This window comes from Drosophila takahashii, chromosome X (assembly GCF_030179915.1).
Source record: "Drosophila takahashii strain IR98-3 E-12201 chromosome X, DtakHiC1v2, whole genome shotgun sequence".
Taxonomy (NCBI): Eukaryota; Metazoa; Arthropoda; class Insecta; order Diptera; family Drosophilidae; genus Drosophila; species Drosophila takahashii.
The window spans coordinates 20,117,484-20,138,485 of record NC_091683.1 but is presented as its reverse complement, the minus strand read 5'-3'; the positions used below and the strand labels follow the sequence as shown (position 1 = coordinate 20,138,485).

Genomic DNA, 21,002 nt, shown 5'->3' with positions numbered 1-21,002 from the left:
ATTTTAAACGAAATGCATACAAAAATAAACAAACAAAAAAATCAACAAAATCGTAAGAGTATGTCAAGAAGTAAAAAAGCGTAAAAAAAGAATATATATAAAGAACGATATATATATATATATTATATAAATGTAAATGTGTAAAGAAAACAGAAAATGCGTAAAAAAAAAAAATAAAAAAAGAGATTTCAAAGCAAAATTATTTGAAAATCGTTTTTCTGCGGGAGGCGGGTAGTGTTCATGTTATATTTGTTTGAACTCGTAAGAATATTCATAATTAATTGCCAAAAATCCCTAGAACGTTTCTTTTGGTTTTTTAATAATTTTTTGGGAATACATACGTGATGTCTGTGGTAAGAACAAATGCTGAAAATATGGAATTCTTATTATTTATTTACGCCTTGATCCCGTTCTATCCCTTGGTTTGGGTTCCATTTTTGCCGTTCTAAACACAATATAGAATATTTTACAATGCATACTTTCGGGCCCAGTAATAAAAAATACTTTTATTTATTTCTCATATTTTTCGGTTTATTTCTGAGTCAAGCTAAACGTACACTCTTTCAATCGCCATTTTTTAACTCTCGTAATTATAATTTATATTTGTATATATATTTATTATATAAAAAAAATGCGGGTTGTTGCTCGATTTTGTTTTGGATGCGTGAGAGTTCGTGGGGGAAGAAAAAAAAATGGTTCAATGTTCTTGCTGTGGCCGAGTTCTAGTGTTTTTCGCAACAATTTTCACAGGGGAAACGAGGGAAATGCTTGATACAAAGTTGAACCAACCATCAATTGATTGCATATATAACTTATATATTTAATAATAATAATTATCATAATAATAATAGCTTAAATATTACAATACAGAATGCAGTTTTACAAATGTAAACAAAGAAGCAAATCAATCGGGAGTTATTGCTAAATATATATTGGATGTGTTTCAGCGTGAAAAAAACCGTTAGTAAAGGAAAATCTCCAAAGCTTGTCACAAACATTAGTTTATCATTCTTCATTTGTATTTCTTGTTTATATATCCCTACTCATTTGCTTTCGGCTTAGAAAATTACAAAAATTGCATTAAAAATTTGTTTCGATTCACTTCGTTTACAATTAATAATTGGAGATATTTTTTGTTTTTGTTATCGTTTTTCTTTGTTTTTTTCTCTTCTCTAGCATTTTAAGTGTTTTATACTTTAAACTATTTTGTATATATTTAAATATATATATTTAGATGTATTTATAAAAAGCTTTTCTGTGTGGTTTCTTGTTGGTTTGTGTTGTTTGCATTTTGCTATTAAACTTTAAAATATTACAAAAAATGTATGCATATGTATAATTAAACAAGAGAAATATCTATAGCATTTATTAAATTGCATAATTACGGTTTTGCTTTAGGTGTCTAAGATTGATTATATTTAATACGTTTAAGCTTTAGTTTTTGTTTTAACATTTTATTGTACGGGGCAACACAAAAATCGATAATTCAAAAGAAAAAACGAAAACTAAACGACAGAATTTATAAGCTGCCTGTCTGTGTGCTTTTCATTTGATGTTTTCGGGAAAATTGGTTGCCTAAATAATATATTTATGTATATTACAATGCAAGTTAACTTGGATTACGTGTTTGAGTGTTTGAGTTTTGAGTGTGGCAATTAATTTTGATATTCTCTGCTGTTTGTGTGTGTGTTCTGGAGTTCTCTAAGTTAATTATTTATTAACATATCGTTCTGTTCTTCTATTCTTCATCTTCTATTCTGTGGTTGGTGTTATCCGTGTGGCCGTTGTTGTTTTCCAAGTTGTTGCTGCTGCAGTTGTTTGTTGTTCATCGTATGGTTGTTGTCGGTTTTTCTGTTTCATCCTACAGCAGTTGGCAGCAGTGAGAATTGGGCTTCGGCGGCTGTTTCACGTCCGTCTGACGTTGTTTTTTACGCGATGAAATATCCCTGATTAGATCATAAAATACCTAAACATATAAGAAAGATTTATTAGTACTTTATTTTATTTGAAATGTTTTATTGTATTAATTTTTCAGGTGGTGGGGTTAAATTGTTTTTCTATAATTACAGAAATTTTGAAAAGTTGCTAAAACCAAAGTAGAAAAGGCAAATGAAAAGTTTAATCAGTATCTTAAACTCTCTTCATTCACCAGAGAACAGGAAATTTCAATACATAAAAAGAGTTAAGTTTCAGAAACATTATACAACAAATTTGTGTCCTTATAATATTAAATATTCTTTTATTTATTTTGTAATATCTAAGAAATTACCCGTTCTTTGTAACTTATGGTTTTCATACACCAAAAGAAAGTTTTTAGGAACTACAACCGAACCAAATTAAATTAAGTGAAAATCTCAAGCATATTTCAAAAGCAAATTCAAATATACTGAAATGCTTAATAAAATATTAAAAAATCTTGCTTTGTAAAAGTGTTTGTATAGGCGTGTATGTACAGATGTGTATGTTTTCTTTTTGTGTAAGTGTTAATATCGACTGGAAAGTTTTTTTCTTTAATTCCTCAGTAATGGAACTTGTAATAAAAAAAGAAGCCAACCGTTGTTTGAAAAACCCACATTAAAAGCTGTAAGACCGTAATAAAACCTAGAATATCAATTCCATGTTCTTTACCACTAAAAAAGTTTACATACTTTTTAAGTAAACAAAACCCTAATTAAGAGCTGGCAATCCATTGACAATAAAAAATATTGATAATAAAAATAATATTGTGATTTAAGCAACGACAGGACACGAATTTGGATATTATAATTTTAAATAAAATGTACAAGTGTTATAAAAAGTTATAAATCCTGAATATCGAATTCTGAGAAATAATTGTTAACCCAAAATTACAAACACCTAATCACAATCGGGACTATTGTTACTATCAATGTTTTTCCAGCATCTATCCCAAATACATCCAGTGCTAGTCTACGTCTACCTAAAAGATTAAAGCTTTCCTGTTAAAAGCTTAGTGTTTATAAAGAGTTAGTTGTAGTTGTTTAGTCGTGGCAAACGAAAATATGATACAAAATCATATAAATAAATCCAACAAGCGGAAATGTAAAAAAGAAATAGTAATAGTAAAAATATATATTTGCATTAAATCAACCGAGGTAAAGTTATTAGTAAAATAGTAAAGTAGATAGAGAAAGTGCCGAAAGCAATCAAGCCGGGGTTAAAAGCAACGAATTAGAGTGTCTACGGGTTAAGTGGGTGTGGTCATATATTCATATGGGATACATATTATAGATCGTATTTGATAGTGGAAGAGTTGTATGCACCTAATGCCTAAAGTAGGGTACACTTAAGTCTCCGCTTCTTGCATCTATCTTTAGCACGCCCGCTCGTGGCTTTCGAATCTTCGGTTTTTCGTGATCTTATTTCGCGCATCAAATCAAAAAATACCTGTAATTGTGGATTGGGAATTAAGTCATATACAAAGTCAGCATCAGAGTCAATTAGTAAACGCAAATTCAATATGTAAATAATTCAATAATCAAGGATCGAACCAACATAATTACACACACACATTTTCTTTTTCGTTTTTTTTTCTCTCTATTCTCTATTAGCTTGTGGTATTTATCAATACGAGTAAAAAATAAATTGTAAATAAAATTGTTTTGTTAAAGGCAACAACGTTGAAAGCATGGTAAATTAGCCTACGATTTTTTGCAGTGCATTCTTTGTTTTAGCTGTGTGCGTGTGTGTGTGTATCTGTGTGTGGTTCGCTGTGTATGTATGTGTGTGGCTAGGGAAATAAATCAATTTGATATACCTAGAAAATAATAACTCTAAAGTTATCTTAGCTTCTCTATTGGTTTAGTATCTATTTGTCTAAACAAAATGAGCTCCCAACATTTTATAATTATTATTTATTTTTGGTAGCTTTCTTTAAATCCTATTTGAAAGCTTACAATAACAATTTCCTGTTCCTTTCATTTTCCATTACAGCTTAATTTATCATTAGGTTTTCCCCTTGATGGTTTGCTTCCCGATTAGATTTTTATATTTTTAAAAAGCATACCAAAAGTTCTGGCTTTTTTTCAATGGCTTCGTTATCTGAACGCCGCCCCCCACTTATCATTATCATTTTGAAAATGCTCGAAATGTTAACCTTGAATTGAGTGTATAACTACAAAGATAGAGGGGAAATAAGAGAGGTCTTTGTACTTGGATTAGCTTTTTTGAAAGCTTTAATTCTGCTTTTAATATCATTTAAAAAATCTCAATTTCCAAAAAAGAAAATTATTATTTATTTTATTTTAATCCCTTAAAGTAAACACATAAATTTGATTTAATTATCAAAAATATTTCAGGGGATGAGTGTTGATTCTTCTAATCGCAAACGACAAACTCAACTCTACAATTTGAAACTCAAACAACGTGATAAGAATACACTATAAAGTGAGTGTTTCGGCTTGCAAGAATGTTGAACAAACTCAGTGATGATTTCGTTTGAATGTGAAACGAGGAAAAAGAAATCACATTAAATAAGCTATGTAAGAAAACTAGTTGCGAGAAACCTTTTAGCTTGCCAATTTCTAAAGAGTTTACATTTGCTTCGCAAACGGATGGATTATAATCATAATCATATCGTTCTTTGTGGTTGGGCTGGACAGGACATTCTTCCTGCTCCGGAAGGAACTTCTTTTCGGGAGGATCCACCGCAACCAACCACCACCACTCACCTTATCCACATTTTCGCGGGTTTTAGCCGAGGTCTCCACATAGGGCACCGCCCACTGCTGCGCCCTCAATTGGCACTCGCTCAGCGGCACCTTGCGCTTGTCATTCAGATCGCACTTGTTGCCCACCAGCAGGAACGGTATGCTCTCGTCATTCTTGACCCGCAATATCTGCTCTCTGGAAATTAAAGAGGACAAGTATTAGTACTAATCCACAGCTATTTCTCGATGTTTTATAGGTGTTTTCCCTTCAAAACATCGATATTATCGATTTGCAATTGTGAAAATATCGAACATATCGATAATTTTCCATTTCTAATGCTGTATGTTTAAAAAATATCAAAATACCCAATTAATCTTTTAATGTAAAACACAAACCACAACGATTTGACAATGTGAAAATGAAAACCTCAACAAAACATAGATAAGCTCTTATCTGAAGGACTGATGATGACTCAGTGAGTGTGTGTCACTTCACTTAGAAGCCAAAAGGCAAACAGATATAGTATTTATGTAAACATAAGGGGGGGATGCATAAATATTGGGTAGCAAATAAATATAAGTGGTGTACAGGCATCGTCCACCACACCCTGTCGCTCACTGGTCGACGTCTAATAACAATTTTCCAGTCATATTTATCTGCCTGCAGGTATATTAAGTTGCCAACTCTGAATAACTCAATTGGGTCGATGGAATAGAAGGGCTCTGAGTGGGAGTTATGGCCCACAGCGATATGGCATATTCAAAAGGTAGAATTATCGGGAGCAGAGGCATGATATGGCATACTTAAGGTATGATTAAAAGTACTTAGAGATTGGTTTATTAACTTGAACGTCGGTGTGGCTTACTTAAGGGTTGAATTATTAAAGGAGTGTTATGAACTAATTACTTAAATATTTTTCCCTGAGAACAATGACTTATTTGTTAACGAGCATTGACTCATTTATTGCTAGATGGCATTATAGTCAGCAGATAAAACTAAACAGGAAGTCGGGAGTTGTTTACCAAGTTACTCATCATCAAATTCCTGTTTTGATAAGTTAAACTATTGTTATTCGAATCATTAAAAATACAAATTTGAATTTAAAAACAAATTTAGTTTGTTTGTAATTTATTTATAAACCCCTTCGAATCTTAAAGCAAGAAATGAATAAAGATTAATTACACCTCCTAAAAAATGGGGAAACAACTGAACAACTTGTGTGACTAATTAGCAGGGCAAAATAATAAAAAAAAAGTTAGGCTCGTGTGGGAAATAAAACCGCGACACTTGTCAGCCTAAGACTCTCGAGAAACCTGGGGCAGAGTGCGGGAAAAGCAAGGGGAAAAGAGCCGCTTGACACACTCACCTGAATTCCTGGGTTGCCTGGAAGCTTTCGTCGTCTGTGATGGAGAAGACACAGAGGAATCCCTCGCCGCTGCGAAAGTAATTGTCTCTGATGGCGGCATAATCCTCCTGACCAGCCGTATCCAATATATCTATTTGTACTTCCTCCCCGTCCAGCACAACCTGTTTGGGTAATATATATTTCAAATTTAAATCATTTCTAGCACTTGATTATATTTACACCCGTTATTTTTTTTTCCTTGTTTTATTTTCAATTTTCATAGATCGTTTTTTAGAATTAAATTTACAATTAAAAATTTAAGAATTCCGAATATGAGATTTCTTTCCATTCCGATGAAGCAATATTAATAGTAGTAATATTAAAGAAAGTAATATTAATAGTAGTCATTTTAAGAGTAAAATAGACATTATTTAAGACATACTAGAAATACAGGAATGCCATATAATGTTCAATTTATTCGATTTTAAGGAATTTGGTCATCATATCATAAAATCGATTGTCATGGAAACTAAACTTTTTTAAGACAATACCATATTAAGAAACTTTTAGAAATTATACTGGGAATACGGGAAAGCTACTTAATATATATCTAATAATAAGGGGCTGTCCATATATTACGTAATCATCTAGGGGGGGGGGGGGCCCCCAAATGATTAGTCATGTGCAATTTTTTTTTTTTTTTTTGAAAAATTGTTTACATGGGGGGGGGGGGTAAAAAATCGGCGAAATTGTGATTACGTAATATATGGACAGCCCCTAATAAGATTTTCAGGACCTTGCGCATCATATCATTGTTTCATAGACAGCCTCACCTTTTTCCTATAGCTATCGGCCTTGGTGGGCTCGTAGTCCTCGACGAACTCGTCGTACATGAACTGCAGTGTGAGGGCGGACTTTCCCACGCCGCCACTGCCCACCATGATGACCTTGTGGAGCGCCGGTCCGGCTGTCGGCTTCTTGCTCATGATGGCGGGATCTGCTCTCTCACTCGGTTCCGCTCTCTGTCTGCAAAATGCCGCAAATACAAAATACATTAAAAATAAGAAATAAATAATTAAGTAAATAAATAGGTGCTTCCTGTTTGGACAGTGAGCAAATATTCCAAAAAGGTACGATATACGCATATTTCTTGTTGTTGCTGTTTTGCCATTTTTATTTATTTATTTAAGGTGCGAATGGGTGTATTCAAATGGCAAGTTATGAATGGCTGGTGGCCAACCGTGTTTTTGTGTTGCCCCAAAAAAGATTGCAGCTGTCAACTTAAGAGTCGGCTCACAGGTTTTCTGATTGTTTTTGTCTCGGCTTTTCAGCTTTTCTCGGGGTTACGTAACAAACGATGGCAATAAGAAAAGCCGTCAATGATTCGCCATTATACTTTTTACACTTCCAATGCTCTAAGAAGGGGTATTTTCTATTTTGTAATATTCATATTCAAAAGAACTTAATCGATGTTTTGTTTCCAATAAATATTTTTAAATAAATTTTTTTTAAAGTATTTGTTCAAAATATTGATATTGTAAATTAATATTAAAATATTTTTAACATGTTGTATAATTTAATTTAATGTTTAAAATAATATTATTATTAGTAAAATATATTTAACAAGTTGATTGTTTTAATTTAATGTTCAAGATAATGTTATTAATAATAAATTATATTTAACATGATGAATATTTTCATTTAATGTTTAAAATAATTAACTTGACAAGTTTTAGCATATTTTTATACCCGTTACTCTTAGAGTAAAAGGGTATATTAGATTCGTGCAAAAGTATGTAACAGGTAGAAGGAAGCGTTTCCGACCCTATAGATCAGGGTCACTAGCCGAGTCGATCTAGCCATGTCCATCTGTCCGTCTGTATGAACGCTGAGATCTCGGGAACTACAAAAGCTAGAAGGTTGTGATTTTCCACACATATTCTTGGGCCTCCTACGCAGCGCAAGTTTTTTTCAGACGAGCGCCACGCCCCCTCTAACGCCCACAATCGCCCACTAAGGATTTTAGAATGTGTCCTGCGCCCACATCTTTAAAGATTTCCGAGAAGTATAAATGCAATTTTGTTGTGTATATTTATACCTATCGAAATGTAGAAGACATTTTTCAAATCGAACCATTCATTAAAAAGTTATACGCAATCAAAATATCTACATATATCTATCTCCCTCGCACTCCCTTCAGCTGAGCTACGATTATAGTCGGGACACGAACCCGAGTACAGCGTTCGCACTTCCTTTAGCTGAGTGACGGGTATTAAATAGTCGGGACACCAACCCGACTATAGCGTTCTCTCTTGTTTATTATTTACACCGAGTGTATTTCCATGTTCGACTAGCCGGATTCTCACATTTTCTGGCTTGTTTCTTTCGCTTTGTTCGAGTCGCAAATGAAGCATAAAATGAAAAGTTCATTGAACTATTTACACATGGCGAAGCGGGACAACAACAGCCACATATAAAGGCCAACATATAGCAGCATAATGCAGACCGGGCCAAAATGACTGAGGGTTTTTTGTTGTTTCTGTTTTTGTTTTTGTTTTGTTGCTGCCGATTGCAATTAGCCTTCTGTGACCATTCGCCATCCCTTCAACCCGCCAACCCCCTTTTCATTTGCTTACTGCGTCATCGATTGCAATAAATTGAGGCATTGAAAACTACGCAATGGAAAGGGGAATATGGAAATGGGAATGGGAATATATCCCCTATAAACGAGCCAAAGAGAAATCGAGACACACGTGGCCATTTGGCAGTTGGCCAATTTCCATTCAAGAGTTCAAACATTCAAGCTGATTTCCCACTTTAGCCTGTATTTTATTTTTTAGCTGTATAGTTGCAGCCCAACTGGATTATTAATCCACAACGGGCTCAGGGTTACCGAGGTATTTAAGTTACCAAAATAACCACAAAATTGGATCCATTTAAAAGTGGTATACGAAAAGCATTAACCGCATTGAAATCATTGAAATGCAAAAGCGGCAAAATAATTTTTCATGGTTGTTACTTGAGATAATTCAACTGGTTTCAAAAAGCTGAGAAAAATGGGGTGTAATATTTTTAAAATATTATTAAGATCTAAAAACTAGTTTTTAATGTTCATCAATGCATGCAAGGCAATAGTAGAAAGTGTGTGTTTTTAAACAAATGTAAAACTCTTTGCTTTTTTTAAACAAATCTTAAACAATGTCTAGACTTTAGACAGACATTTGAATCAAACAGGAAAAAAATATTCCAAATAAACTGCCACGGTAACCAAAGGGTATTCCAAAAGTAAAGCCAATTCCCTTTATCTTTTCATTTCTTCCGTCTTTCCCATGTTTGTTTTTAATTTTTGTTTTTCTAGCTGCCTTTCAATTTGACGCGGCGGTGGAAAAGTGGAAAATTGAATGGAAAGCGGGCAGGCAGAAAGGCAGGCAGCTGCTGCTGTCGAATGAATCCGGAGGCAACAAGTCAGTCAGTCAGCCAAATGAAACAACGGCGAACAATTGTCAGTCAGTCAACCAGTTGGGCCACCACTGCGTATGAGTAATCAGCGTTAGAGCTGCACGTCAATCAATTTTTACTCGAGAGAGCGAGCGCAAATAAAAGGAAAAAACTTCCCACACCCATGTTGAGTCAATTGAATTGTCAAGGAGGATTGTTGGCCAATTGCTAACAGAAACACCTGGGAATAGCGGCAGCAAACTTGTTAAATTGCATATTACTCATACGCAACGCTGTGCGAGCTTGATAGCGTCGAAAAATACGGGAAAAACCTGGTGGACAAAAAAGCTGTGGAGTGTTTAGACATCCCGAGTACCTCTTATGAATTATTTTGTTTTATTTTTTATCATTTAAATAGCTTACAAATAAAACAATAATAAAATAAAATTTTGTTTAATTAAATTTTTTTAGAGGATCTTATCCTTAAAAAACGTCTCTAAAATATTTTTAAAAATTATTTCAACGTTTTTCAAAAAACATTTTCGTTTTTTTTAGATGCATAGTGGTTTTTGTAATACTGCTCGTGTACATTTTTTAACGAAAGCAATTATATGTTCAGTAAATTCCCCACTTTCAACAGTGTCTAAAGATGCATGAAATTATGGAGAACATAAAAAGATCATAATAATATTTCCAAAAAACTTTTTACGATCTTAAGGGGTTATATACCTTTTTTTTTTTCAAAAAAACGAAATTTTTTTTTTTGCTGAATCTTAAAGTATATCCCCTAGAGAACATCTTTCCAAATTTTCATACAGATCCGAATAATAGTTCGATAGGAAAACAGCGTTTTGACGCGCTCGACTTCAATAGTTGCAACGTCAACGTAAAACTTTGAATGCGATTATCTCAAAGTCGTGTTTTTCCAAAAGTGCCTTCGCTGTGACCACGATTGCGCAAGAACTATTTGATCGATCTTCTTCAATTTTTTTTTAAATTATTCGTAATGATTGTGCCGAGTTCGTGAACGATTCAGTTTTTATGCGCCAATTTTAATTTCGCAGATCAGAATTTTTTAATAAAATTTTTAGAACTTGAAAAATCAACTTTTTGGAAAAATTGTTACTGTATGCAGAAAAAAGGAAATATTCTTAAAAGTAATCGTTCACGAACTGGAAATAATACTATACTAACTAAAAATTTTTGGTTTTTTGATATCAGTTGACCTGCTGGACTTCCATCGTGGTCACCGCAAGCCGCTATAAAAAAAAAGGGTTCCGAAAGAATTGCCATAACTTCGTAAATTATTCATATTTTTTCAAGAACAAAGGCTTGTTGTTTCGATAAAAACATGTACTATCAATAAATAATAACTTCACTGTCATAAAATAATTGCTACACACCAAAAAAAAAATCCAAAGTTCCCTCAATTTTTTCGCTCAAAAAAGGTATATAACCCCTTAAGGACCGCAGATGCACTTTTTCTAAAATTAGCATTATGGCCAAGATTATATGGTCCCAAAAGCGGAATGCGCATACCAAAAGAATTTATAGTTGGGCAAAAGAAAAAGAAGTGAAATTGCAAAATACAACTAGGAATTCGCCATTTTCAATTGAAATATTGGCGATCGATTTGAGCTCAATTTTTAATTGCGATGGAAAAATGAAAAAAAAGTTGACTTGGAAGTAAACCGTCGAGTTAAACGAGATATGGCTCCCATAGCTAATGGTTACCGGTTATGAAAAGCAATTGAAGAACCCGAAGTTATCACATGAAGTGAACCGCGCTAAAAGCTAAAGACAACATACAATAATTCTTCTTAATAATTTCCCCTAACTTGATCCATTGGGTTATTTGTTAGTTTAGAAATTCGACTTCGTGGATTTGAAATTAGGAAATTATTTTCTGGCTTTCTCATGAAACCAACAACAAATTCGGTGATGATTCTGTTGATTAGATTATTCGCCGATTGGGAATTCAGCTTGTGGAAATATACATATGTATGTGTTTTTCGTAAACCAAAAATCGTAAAAACCAATTTAATTGTTATAATAAAAAGCCAAACAAAGAAGAAATTAATTTTTAGTTTTTAATGGCTGGCATAAAAAAGATTTTCCTCTAATTAAAGGCGGGCAAAAAATAGAACGGATTGGAGAATAAATGTACCAGAAATATATACCATAGGTATACTTTGTGTGTACTGTATTGAAAACGAAATGAAAAAACCAAACATTTCGTTTTGGTTCCTGCGTTTTGCGGAAATTTCATTTGTTACCTTTTGGTGAAAATAATACAGCCAAAAGCCGTTTCACCTGTCATGACGTCATTGTCTAGTTGTTTATCCTAGTGCCACCCACCGCCCACCACCCCCGCAATTGCCCCCCAGCTTTGTGCATAAATTAGCCAATGTTCTTGTTTGTAGTTTAAACAAAAACGGAATTTCGTTTCCGCTATTTGGTGTGTGTCAACATTAATTGCTCTTTCATGTTCATCAAATATTAAATTTTTGACTTTTGCATTCGCCTTATATTGACTACTTCTTTAATAAACTATAGCGTTGTTCCTAATCAAAAGTGGCAATAGCCTTTAGTTCAAATAATATGAAAATGGTTTTTTAGATTTAAAGGAAGATTTAGGAAATAATTAAATATCAAATATTATGTATTCATAATTTAATTGGAAAATAAATAAGACTTTCATAAAAATTCTTGAAGAAAATACCTAGTATGAATTTTGTTATAAGCTCATTAATCATTGTCAAATATTTATATTTCAAACAAACTTTTCAAACGTTTGAACATATGTTATTTGAACTTCATATTTTTGAAATTTCGCGATTTTCTTCGAAAATATAAATTTAATGCATTTTACAATAATATGCGGGTATTCATTTATATTTATTTTCCCAATGAACTTAGTTCTTTTAAACTCTTAATTAACTTGTTCGTTCCTCCGATCTTTTAATTTTATAAACAAATTTTGTTTAAACGTTTTAGGAATATTTTGACATGAGAAATCGCTATTGAAGCATTTTTCATGTTACTTTACCACTTATATTTTCAAAGCAAGCCTCAAATATTTACGCAACTCAGCATTAATCTTTTACTAGATCAAAGGCTAAAAAAAAGACTTATTTTGAGACTAATTTTTCCTTTCACCTTTTCTCGCACGAACGAGCCCGCAAACTATTGCTATAGGTACTTTCATCGGCATCGGCAACAATGTTTGCGCTTTTCCCCTAAAATTGTATATAAACTACCTTTGCCGATTTGATACACTTCGAGTGAACTTTTCCCCTGGGCCAATTATTTAGTATGAATAATCGAACCGTTTGGCCGATATTTATTTGGTCCCAAGTGATTTTGAACAGACCGTAGGAATCGTAGAAATCGGCGATCGAGAGAATTTATGAAGTTTTTCACAATCCACCAAATCGCAATTTCTCTGCACAGATATGTATATATTTTTAAATCTCCCGGCTCCGTTGGGCGTCCGATTTGTTTATTACTCATATCATGGGTTTCGCTTGTTTTCCCATTCGATTTCGATTTGATTTTTCCTTTGTTTTTTTTTTTGTTACTCGGCTTTTCCGTTTATCCCCCCTTTTTAGTTTTTTTTTTGGTGGTGGGTTGCCAATGACGTCAGTTTTTAGCGTCTTCTCCTTTTCGAGTTTAGTTTTTCGTGCCTTTTCATGGTCTTCAGCCACGGTTGCTTTTATTTTTATTAATACAGTGAACTCTCTGCTAAATAAAATTTTACATAAATTGGTTTATCAAGAGGTTTTTTTTTAAACCTCTGTCGTTAGTTTTTGCAGCTGAATTTTAATTTTAATCATTGTACTGAAAAAAAATTAGTAAGTTATTAAAGTAATTGTAATCGATAACAAATTCTAGACAAATATAAATTTATAAGTTACACTACCAACATCCTCTATGGATAAGAAATATCTAAGAAATATCTACAATTAACTTCTTGAACTACCTACTAAGCACAACGGCTGGTTTAAAGTACATACATAAATATCAATCATGATCCTATTCTTTGGAGTAATCGAAACTATCGAAATTATCGACCCTTCACTGTAATTTTGTTCGTCTTTTTTGTGGGTGGTTATCCAAGCGTGATGTGTGGCATGTGCAACTCGAAGAGTTTAGTTTAATGCTTAAAGTGCACGAAAGTCTACGAGTTTACCGCTATTACCAGTTCCCACAAAGCGGGCCTTTCGTGCCTTCTTTGCTCTCTCCTTTTTCATCTCTTTTGTCACCCTCTTCGTGTTTCTGGCTCTGGCCTTTGGCATTGCCTTAATTTCCTTTGCCTCTTTATGTTGGCATTATACCATTAGTGGGGAGGTTGCTCTAATGACACCTTAAAGGGGTATATACCTACATATATTATGTATATCAGGTGAGCGAGTTGGGGTCCCTAAGGTGTTTCTAGTATTCCCCCAAGTTTATGTTATAGTTATAGTTGGGGGTGATTTTTGGAATCTCTTTGATCTTGTTAAATTTTTATTTGAGAATAATTATGCTATGATCTTGTTTTTATTTCTTATCTTTTTATATTTTTTTTTATAATTTTTTAGATATTCCCCAAGGTTATGCTATCATAAAAACATAATTTGCATCGTTTGAGTTTATTTTTATTTTATTGCTTATTTTTTAATTTCTAGCTTTTAGTAATCTCTTGGGTATCTTTCGAGTCTATATCTTCATTGACTATATTTTTTAGCTAACAGTTTTCCATCTTTCGGATGCGTGTTGCGTGTGCTTCGTGAAATTCGTGTCAGAGTTTGCCATGTTTGCTTTGCCATATCTTTTTTTTCTTTGTTTTGCTAGTTTCATTTCAAGCCTAACTGTTAAATTAATGAATTTATTTTTAGTTGATTTTAGTTTACTTTAGGCTTTGTTGGCGTTGTTATAGTGTTATTGTTATTGTTGTTGCTTGACTGCCCCCGTGTTGTTGTGGTTTGTTGGCTATAACCTTGGGGCGATTTTGTGGTTAACAAAGTTACAGTTAATGCAGATAGAAAAATTAATTTGAATTATTTTTTATACTGGTCAGAAAATGTTTTACTTCGCTTTCCGATTTATGCAAATTACTGCAGATATTATTAATCATCACAAACTAATTTTTAAGGTATTTTTTCAAACTTCCTTTACAAAATTTTAATTTCAGCATTTTTTTTCATGTGCACGAATGGGGGAGAAACACGAGCCGTATTTATAGACCGCACACTGGGCCAGAAAGTTAATTTTTTGGCCAAAAATCTGTAATTTCTTTCCTAGGACAGTTAGAAGGATGCAGTTTTTTGCGTTTTTTTCTTAAAAGATTGAACTTTCCAACGAACTAAAAGTAAAATTTCTTGGAATTTTATATGATATAGATAATCCAGACCAAAGTCGGAAAATTTTACGTACTTTTCGGTTTTTTATTTTTAAAAAAATAACGAGAAGACGCACTTCTTCCATTTTCGAAAACAATAAAGTATGAGATAAAACAAACTAAAAAAAATTAACATCACTAAAAAATATTATGTCATTTAAGATTTATGAACCGTTAAAAAGTGCAACTTTCGGAGGCTCCCACATCAACGTTTATCAAACAATCGATTTAAAAAAAATTTCTATTTTTTTTTTGTTACCTTTTAAGTTTTATATAATCAAATTATGTAAAAAAAATTGTTTAAAAATATTGTTTTTTGATTTGTTTAATGTTAATTTGACATATTCTGAAGTCATCACAAAAGTATGCTACATTGCTATTAGCATAGTCCTGATTAAATAGATAGATATAGGTTTGGAAAATACCATAATCGATTAGTGTACGTAAAAAGTAGATTTTAGATGTTAGTCACACTAAAATCAAATTTTTGAGCGCAAAATGTTCACCAAAACCTGAAGAAATAATGTATGGCATACTCTTGGGCTCTCTTAGCTAAGCTCTTCAAAATAGCTCGACTTCGAGTTAAGCCTTCAATTAAAACTTAAATTACCGAAAACTAAGGCAAAACCGCATCGAGTCGGTGGGCTACGCTTTTAGTAAATTGATCAACGAATTTTTTTTTGAAGGAATGAACTAATTTGGGGATGGCACTCGAAGGCACTCGAAAAGCAAAGTACTCATTTGCTGAAAAAAAGTGTAAAAATTAACAATTACATTTATTTTAGCAAACAAGTAAGACATACGAGCTATATTATATTTTTTACTTGTTGAAAATAATCCCTTCTGCAAGTTTCGGAAAGAAGTCGAACAGCAACATCAGCATCTTTGACTTCTAAATTTTTTTTCATTTCCATCAATATTTTATGAATTTTTCACTTTGAAAATATGGTAAAAGAAAACTACTTGCCCAAATTCTATGAAACTTTGGCATAAATTAGTTTAATGTATTATAAAAAGGATCCAAAACTCAATTTGGTCATTTTCTTAAAAAAGAAAAACGTATTTTTGGCCAAAAATCTGATCGGCTGGCCCAGTGTGGACCGCAGAAAATGTTTATAAGACTATCCTATAAGTTTATGGTAATTACTGGAACGATTTTATGGCAAAAATTCCTGTGCTTCGAACCCAAAACAAAAAAAGAAGAAAAGAAAATCCAACTGAACGCAGATAATCGAAATACCGAGCGTAATTGAGCAATTGAAATGCTAAAATCCCTTTCAAATGCCACGCCCCCTTATTTTCTGGCTGCCATTTGACTGGGTTTAATTTTCTGCCAAGTTTTTGCCCCTTTTCCACACCATTTTCCCCCCTTTTTGTTTATTTTGCTGCGCCATTTGCAGAATTTACAACAAGTGCTGCCGATTTCTTGTCGCCGCTTTTCTTTACTTTTTTATTTTAATTTATTTGTACTCTGTTTTTTTGTTGCATTCTCCAAAGTGAAGAGGCGTGATTTTGTAAAACTTCCGCACAAGATTAAGTTCAATAAACTGCCATATGTGCGGAAAAAAGATGGAAAATGCACGCATAACATTGCCTCTTCTTTGCTATGCCTTTTTTTTCAACTTGTCATCACAACTTCTTTGACTTTGTGTGGGAATTTTGCATTTAAATCTGTTTTTTATTCGGTTTTTTTTTTACATCATTAAATGCAGGTCTGAGTACTTACAAGAAGGGGGAAAGAGATGGGTGGCACAGTCGAGAGAGAGAGATGGCAATGCTGTACAGAGTGCATTAATCAAGCTGAAAAGAAATCTCCGCAAGTGAACTTTTCTTATTTCATTGAAGAGATGGCTATTCCTCCGTTAGATCAGTTCAATGCACTTGTGCGATTAGGGCAAATCACACTGTATAACAAAGTTCAATCTAAATCGATGATATCTTATCGGGATCTATCGTTTTTGGAACCCGGTTAGGCTCTAATAACTTTCATTTGATTTTAATGATATACATTTGAGTAAACCCAATTCTAGCTTTTAAAATGTTACACTAATATGATATTCAACAAAAACACAAAAGTCTTAGTTTATATATCCGAACAAAGCAAAAATCTGAAACCAAGCATATTGTTATTTTTACGTTCTCGAAAGAACTAAGTACAAAAATAACTCTCATTGGAATGCTATTTTTTCTAGCTGAGTCACTATTTTTGTGACTTATCTGAATTTGCATTTAGTCACCGATTTCGACGCCGCTGCGCAGTCGCGTGCAACGCATTCAATGTCAAGTTGAAAATTTGCTTCTCCACAGAGAGAAAATGTTAAAAAATAAAATAAAATATATTTATAAAAATATTGTGAGTTACAAATAATATTTATGCATTATTTATACTGTAAAATGTATGTGAAACTGTTTTAATATATTTCCCCAAATAATGGATATAATATTTATAGGACTGTAATTTTCTCAGCGTAGTGCCATTTTAATTGCCTCGGCGGCCCTGTCGCTTTGAACTATTGTACATTTTCGCTGACCCTTCCGCCGCGAAATCGGCAAGTATTTTTTTTTTACCCTGAGAAAGTGTTGGGGAACTTGTTTATTTGTTATACATATCTTTTACAACTTTCTTTGCACAAGTTGAGGAAAACTTGTCAAGCGATATGCGTGGCTCAGAGCCATTTACAAAGCGTTTTATTTGGTCGGACAAGTTTGATCTGCCTTTGGAGATATACATAGCTAAAAAAAAAATAAAAACTCAATTCACACCGGAGTGGTACAGTGGTAAAAAAAAAAAAATAGGTACATATACGAACAATGCGTGGGAAGTGTTTTCTGAAGCGAGGAGAGCATAATTAAAACCTAGGCATAGTCAGCTGTGATAAAAGATCTTCAAATACGATAGAGCAACAACAAAGCCATGGCGAAACACTTGAGAAGTTGAACACAAAACAAAATAAAACCTGTATAAGGCATCGTATATGCCAGAGAACTTTGGAGATGCTGATACGATGATGTAACAGACTAATGTGGGCAAACAAATAAATGATTACTGCTTTAAGAACGAAATTTTGTAGATCAAAGAGTGAAAACCAATTATTTAATTAGGAATTTGTAAAGTCATTGATTGAGTAAGATTAATATAATCAAAGCTATAATTCATATTAAAAGACCACTTAATCGTGGAAGTCTGTCAAAACCAATAGGACTTATTTTTTTTATTGTTCCTGGCTAAGAAAATTAAGTGTACATCAACCCTGCATTAGGCCAACATCAACAGACGTATAAAACAAACTTTTATGTGGCCATAATAGAGTCTTGGCCAAGAAACAGAAAGAGAACCCATTTCTCTAATTTGTCTCCCTTGACGAACTCCCATTAGAAGTGAAATTAGAGCAAATCACAGCTTGATGGCTATAAATTAGGCTAAGTTGCCGAGTTGCGCTATCTTCTGCCTTGGGGCCAAGTTAGCAAATGTCGGAGATGCCGCCGAACAAAAGATGAGAAAAGTGTATAGAAACTGTGTCACTCTGCGCGAGATCGTGAAGATCATGAGTCAGTGGGGTTTTTTTTTGCTCCTCTGTCGTTAATCTATTCTCACCTGCCTTAGAATTGTATTAGAAAAAGGTCAAAGGCAATGAAAAAAAAACAAAGCGGTTCAAATGAGTTTAGGTTTATGTTCTGGGTTGTAAACAAATAAATAAAGATTTATATAAAATGTGAATTTTCGTTTTTATTAATAGTTATATTAGCAAACAATCAAAAAGTAAACTAGTTATTTTTTATAGCCTAGTTGCCATGAAAACATTTCTAGGAAACTTGAACTACAATAGTACAAGAACTTTACAACAACAAAATTCTGTAAATATATACTTTTTTTGCGGGCGAATATGAAAATAATAAAGAATTCGATAGAATAAAAAAAAAATATAAAAATATTAAAGATGTGCTTGTAAAAATACCGAAAAATACATAATACCGCTCTTTTGAGCCAATACCGAATTTTAAATTTTCACATGGCGGAAAATTAAAAATCAATGAACTCAATAACACCCCAAATCCCTCTTCCCCTTACCCCCTTCCCAACCAATATGTCAACCGTTCGATGGTTCAGTTTTGGAGGAACTCAGAACGCATTTTTTCGCATAATTCTCTTTTTTCGCCCCGTTCGCATTTCGTTTTATTGCTGAAAGCTTTTGACGCCCCTTGGTAACCAAACAAACAAATAATAATTAGCAAACGTTGGGGAAAAGGGGGGACATACGGCGTGTATGTGTGTGTGACACACATCAGAAAAACAAGCTGTACGGGAATCATTAAGGAGGTGAGTCAGAAAAAAAATATTAAATGAAAGCCAGGAGGCACACAAATTGATCTTGAACTTGAGCTTAATTAAAAACTGTAAAACATGAATTCAAACAATTTTTCTGTGTCACGTTTCCAGTTTTCATTTTTTACATTATTTTTTTTCAGCTCTTTTAACGTGATCAAAAAAAGATGGAACATGAAGATGCGGATAAAGTTGGAGCCGCTCAACGATTACGATCATGATGATCTAACGCTAATGTCAAAGTGGTTCTCCGATTAGCAGCAGAATCCAAAAATTGGCACGTTCGTCGAGATGAAGAAAAACGGGAAGGGGGAAGAATAAAGCGGAAAACGGGTCATTGTGAGATAAAAAAAATGGAATACGAGAAATGCCCGAAAGCGAATGCCATAAAAAACGATCGCACAAAATAACTGAGATTAAAACAAGGCTGTTCTAAGAATTTTCGTGAATTTTAATTGGCAAAAATACCACAAAAAGTTCTTAGAAGAAACAAAGACAAAATGTGATAAAAACAAAAAAAAAAAACTTATTTTGGGCTTAAATATTGTTTTGTAGACAAAAAATATAGAAACTATGGAAACTTAAAGAAGAATATAAAAGAATTAAAATGGGTTACAAAAATAATATAAACAATAATAATATTTTTAAAAAATACCGCAAAGTGGTCAAACGGCTAAGTTCAGCTAAAATGATCCCAAAAAATAAAAACACCAATTATAATTAATAATAATTATGCATCTCCCTACGAAATATTTTTAAAAATACCACGCTTGCCATTTATTTAATTGAATAATTGCAGTATTTCTGGTGAAAATACCGCAAATACGGTAAACGATCCCAAAAGGGAATATGGCAGAGAGGGGGAGGGGCGTGTGTGTATGGCATTTGTGTGTGTATGAGTCAAAATGCGGGCGGCGACGTCGACTGCACCTTGCACACCCCGCAAAAAGAGAGGGCGATGCGGCAGGGAGAGGGAGCGAGAGAGAATAAGGTCAAGCGGGGTGCGGCAACAAATATTTCCGCTGATAGCCGTTGATAAAAGGCTCTCTCCTCTCCTCCCTTCCTTTCTCAACCGCTCTCGCTTCTCCCTTCTCTCCTTTATTTTGCTGAATGAAGCACACACACACACACGCACAATAGCTAAATGCCTTTTATTTAGTTTACATTTAAATATTTAACAAGGCAACAAAAATGCAGAGAAATTTCACTTTGGGCTTGGTTTTTTTCGCCTTTTGCTTCGCACACACACACACGCGCACTTTCTTTGGCGTCGACTGCGACGCCGGCAGCGGCGCCTTTTGGCGGCTTTTACAATTTTGTTTATAAAACAAAAACCCTATATTCCTTTCTAGCTGCTAATCAATGTTCGTGCATGTATGGGAAAAAGAAAGTATTGTTCGTCGGGGCAAAAACGATATCAACAAGAACATACGAAATATGCGTAATCACTTTATTTTGCTGTAGTTGTAAATGCTTCTGCTTCTCTTTCTCCTTTTTGCGTACTTCGTTTTCCTTTTCTGTGTTCTGCGTGTCCGCTTTGGGCTGACGCTTCGTTTGTTGTTGCTGTGTGTAGTGGCACTGGATGCACTGAACAAAAAAGTGGGGGCCGCGACAGAGATAGTGGAGCCTGCGGAAACAGGATCGGATCACAACAATAAGTTGGTGGCTTTCGGTTTCTTTTCTCTTTTCCGCCGCCGCAAATAAAAACCGATGGATTTGGTCGAAAGTGTGAAACTGAATAGCGGTGCGAAAAAATGGTAAATGGCAAATGGTCCTAAAATTGGATGTGGTATTTTTGCAGTATGTAAATACCGCAAAAAGGTACTAATTTTTCCTTATTTTTC

At 33.6% G+C, this 21,002-nt stretch overlaps 1 protein-coding gene across 2 annotated transcripts; it reads right to left on the bottom strand.

Annotated features, from left to right (window-relative positions):
* Window positions 1–795: 795 nt before the first annotated feature.
* Rala (Ras-like protein A) lies at window positions 796–20,910 on the bottom strand. Of its 2 annotated transcripts, XM_017138099.3 has the most exons (6): window positions 20,662–20,910; window positions 6,847–7,039; window positions 6,035–6,195; window positions 4,689–4,863; window positions 3,282–3,405; window positions 796–1,966 (listed from the first exon to the last, which is right to left on the bottom strand). In XM_017138099.3, exons 2-5 carry the CDS (start codon window positions 6,997–6,999, stop codon window positions 3,289–3,291), a joined length of 606 nt encoding a protein of 201 aa, XP_016993588.1. In that variant the 5' UTR covers window positions 7,000–7,039; window positions 20,662–20,910; the 3' UTR covers window positions 796–1,966; window positions 3,282–3,288. The 2 variants fall into 2 exon arrangements, with proteins under 2 accessions (XP_016993588.1, XP_016993591.1); XM_017138102.3 differs by lacking the exon at window positions 3,282–3,405 and having other exon boundaries at window positions 20,662–20,909.
* Window positions 20,911–21,002: the final 92 nt, after the last annotated feature.

What these genes read in the sequence shown, in the direction of transcription:
- Rala (XM_017138099.3), bottom strand. Translation starts at nt 6,999, where the DNA reads ATGAGCAAGAAGCCGACAGCCGGACCGGCGCTCCACAAGGTCATCATG. An exon ending in CCGATAGCTATAGGAAAAAG is followed by an intron (nt 6,196 to 6,846) that starts GTGAGGCTGTCT and finishes TTACCCAAACAG; the next exon opens with GTTGTGCTGGACGGGGAGGA. An exon ending in CCCGCGAAAATGTGGATAAG is followed by an intron (nt 3,406 to 4,688) that starts GTGAGTGGTGGT and finishes CCACAATTACAG; the next exon opens with GTATTTTTTGATTTGATGCG.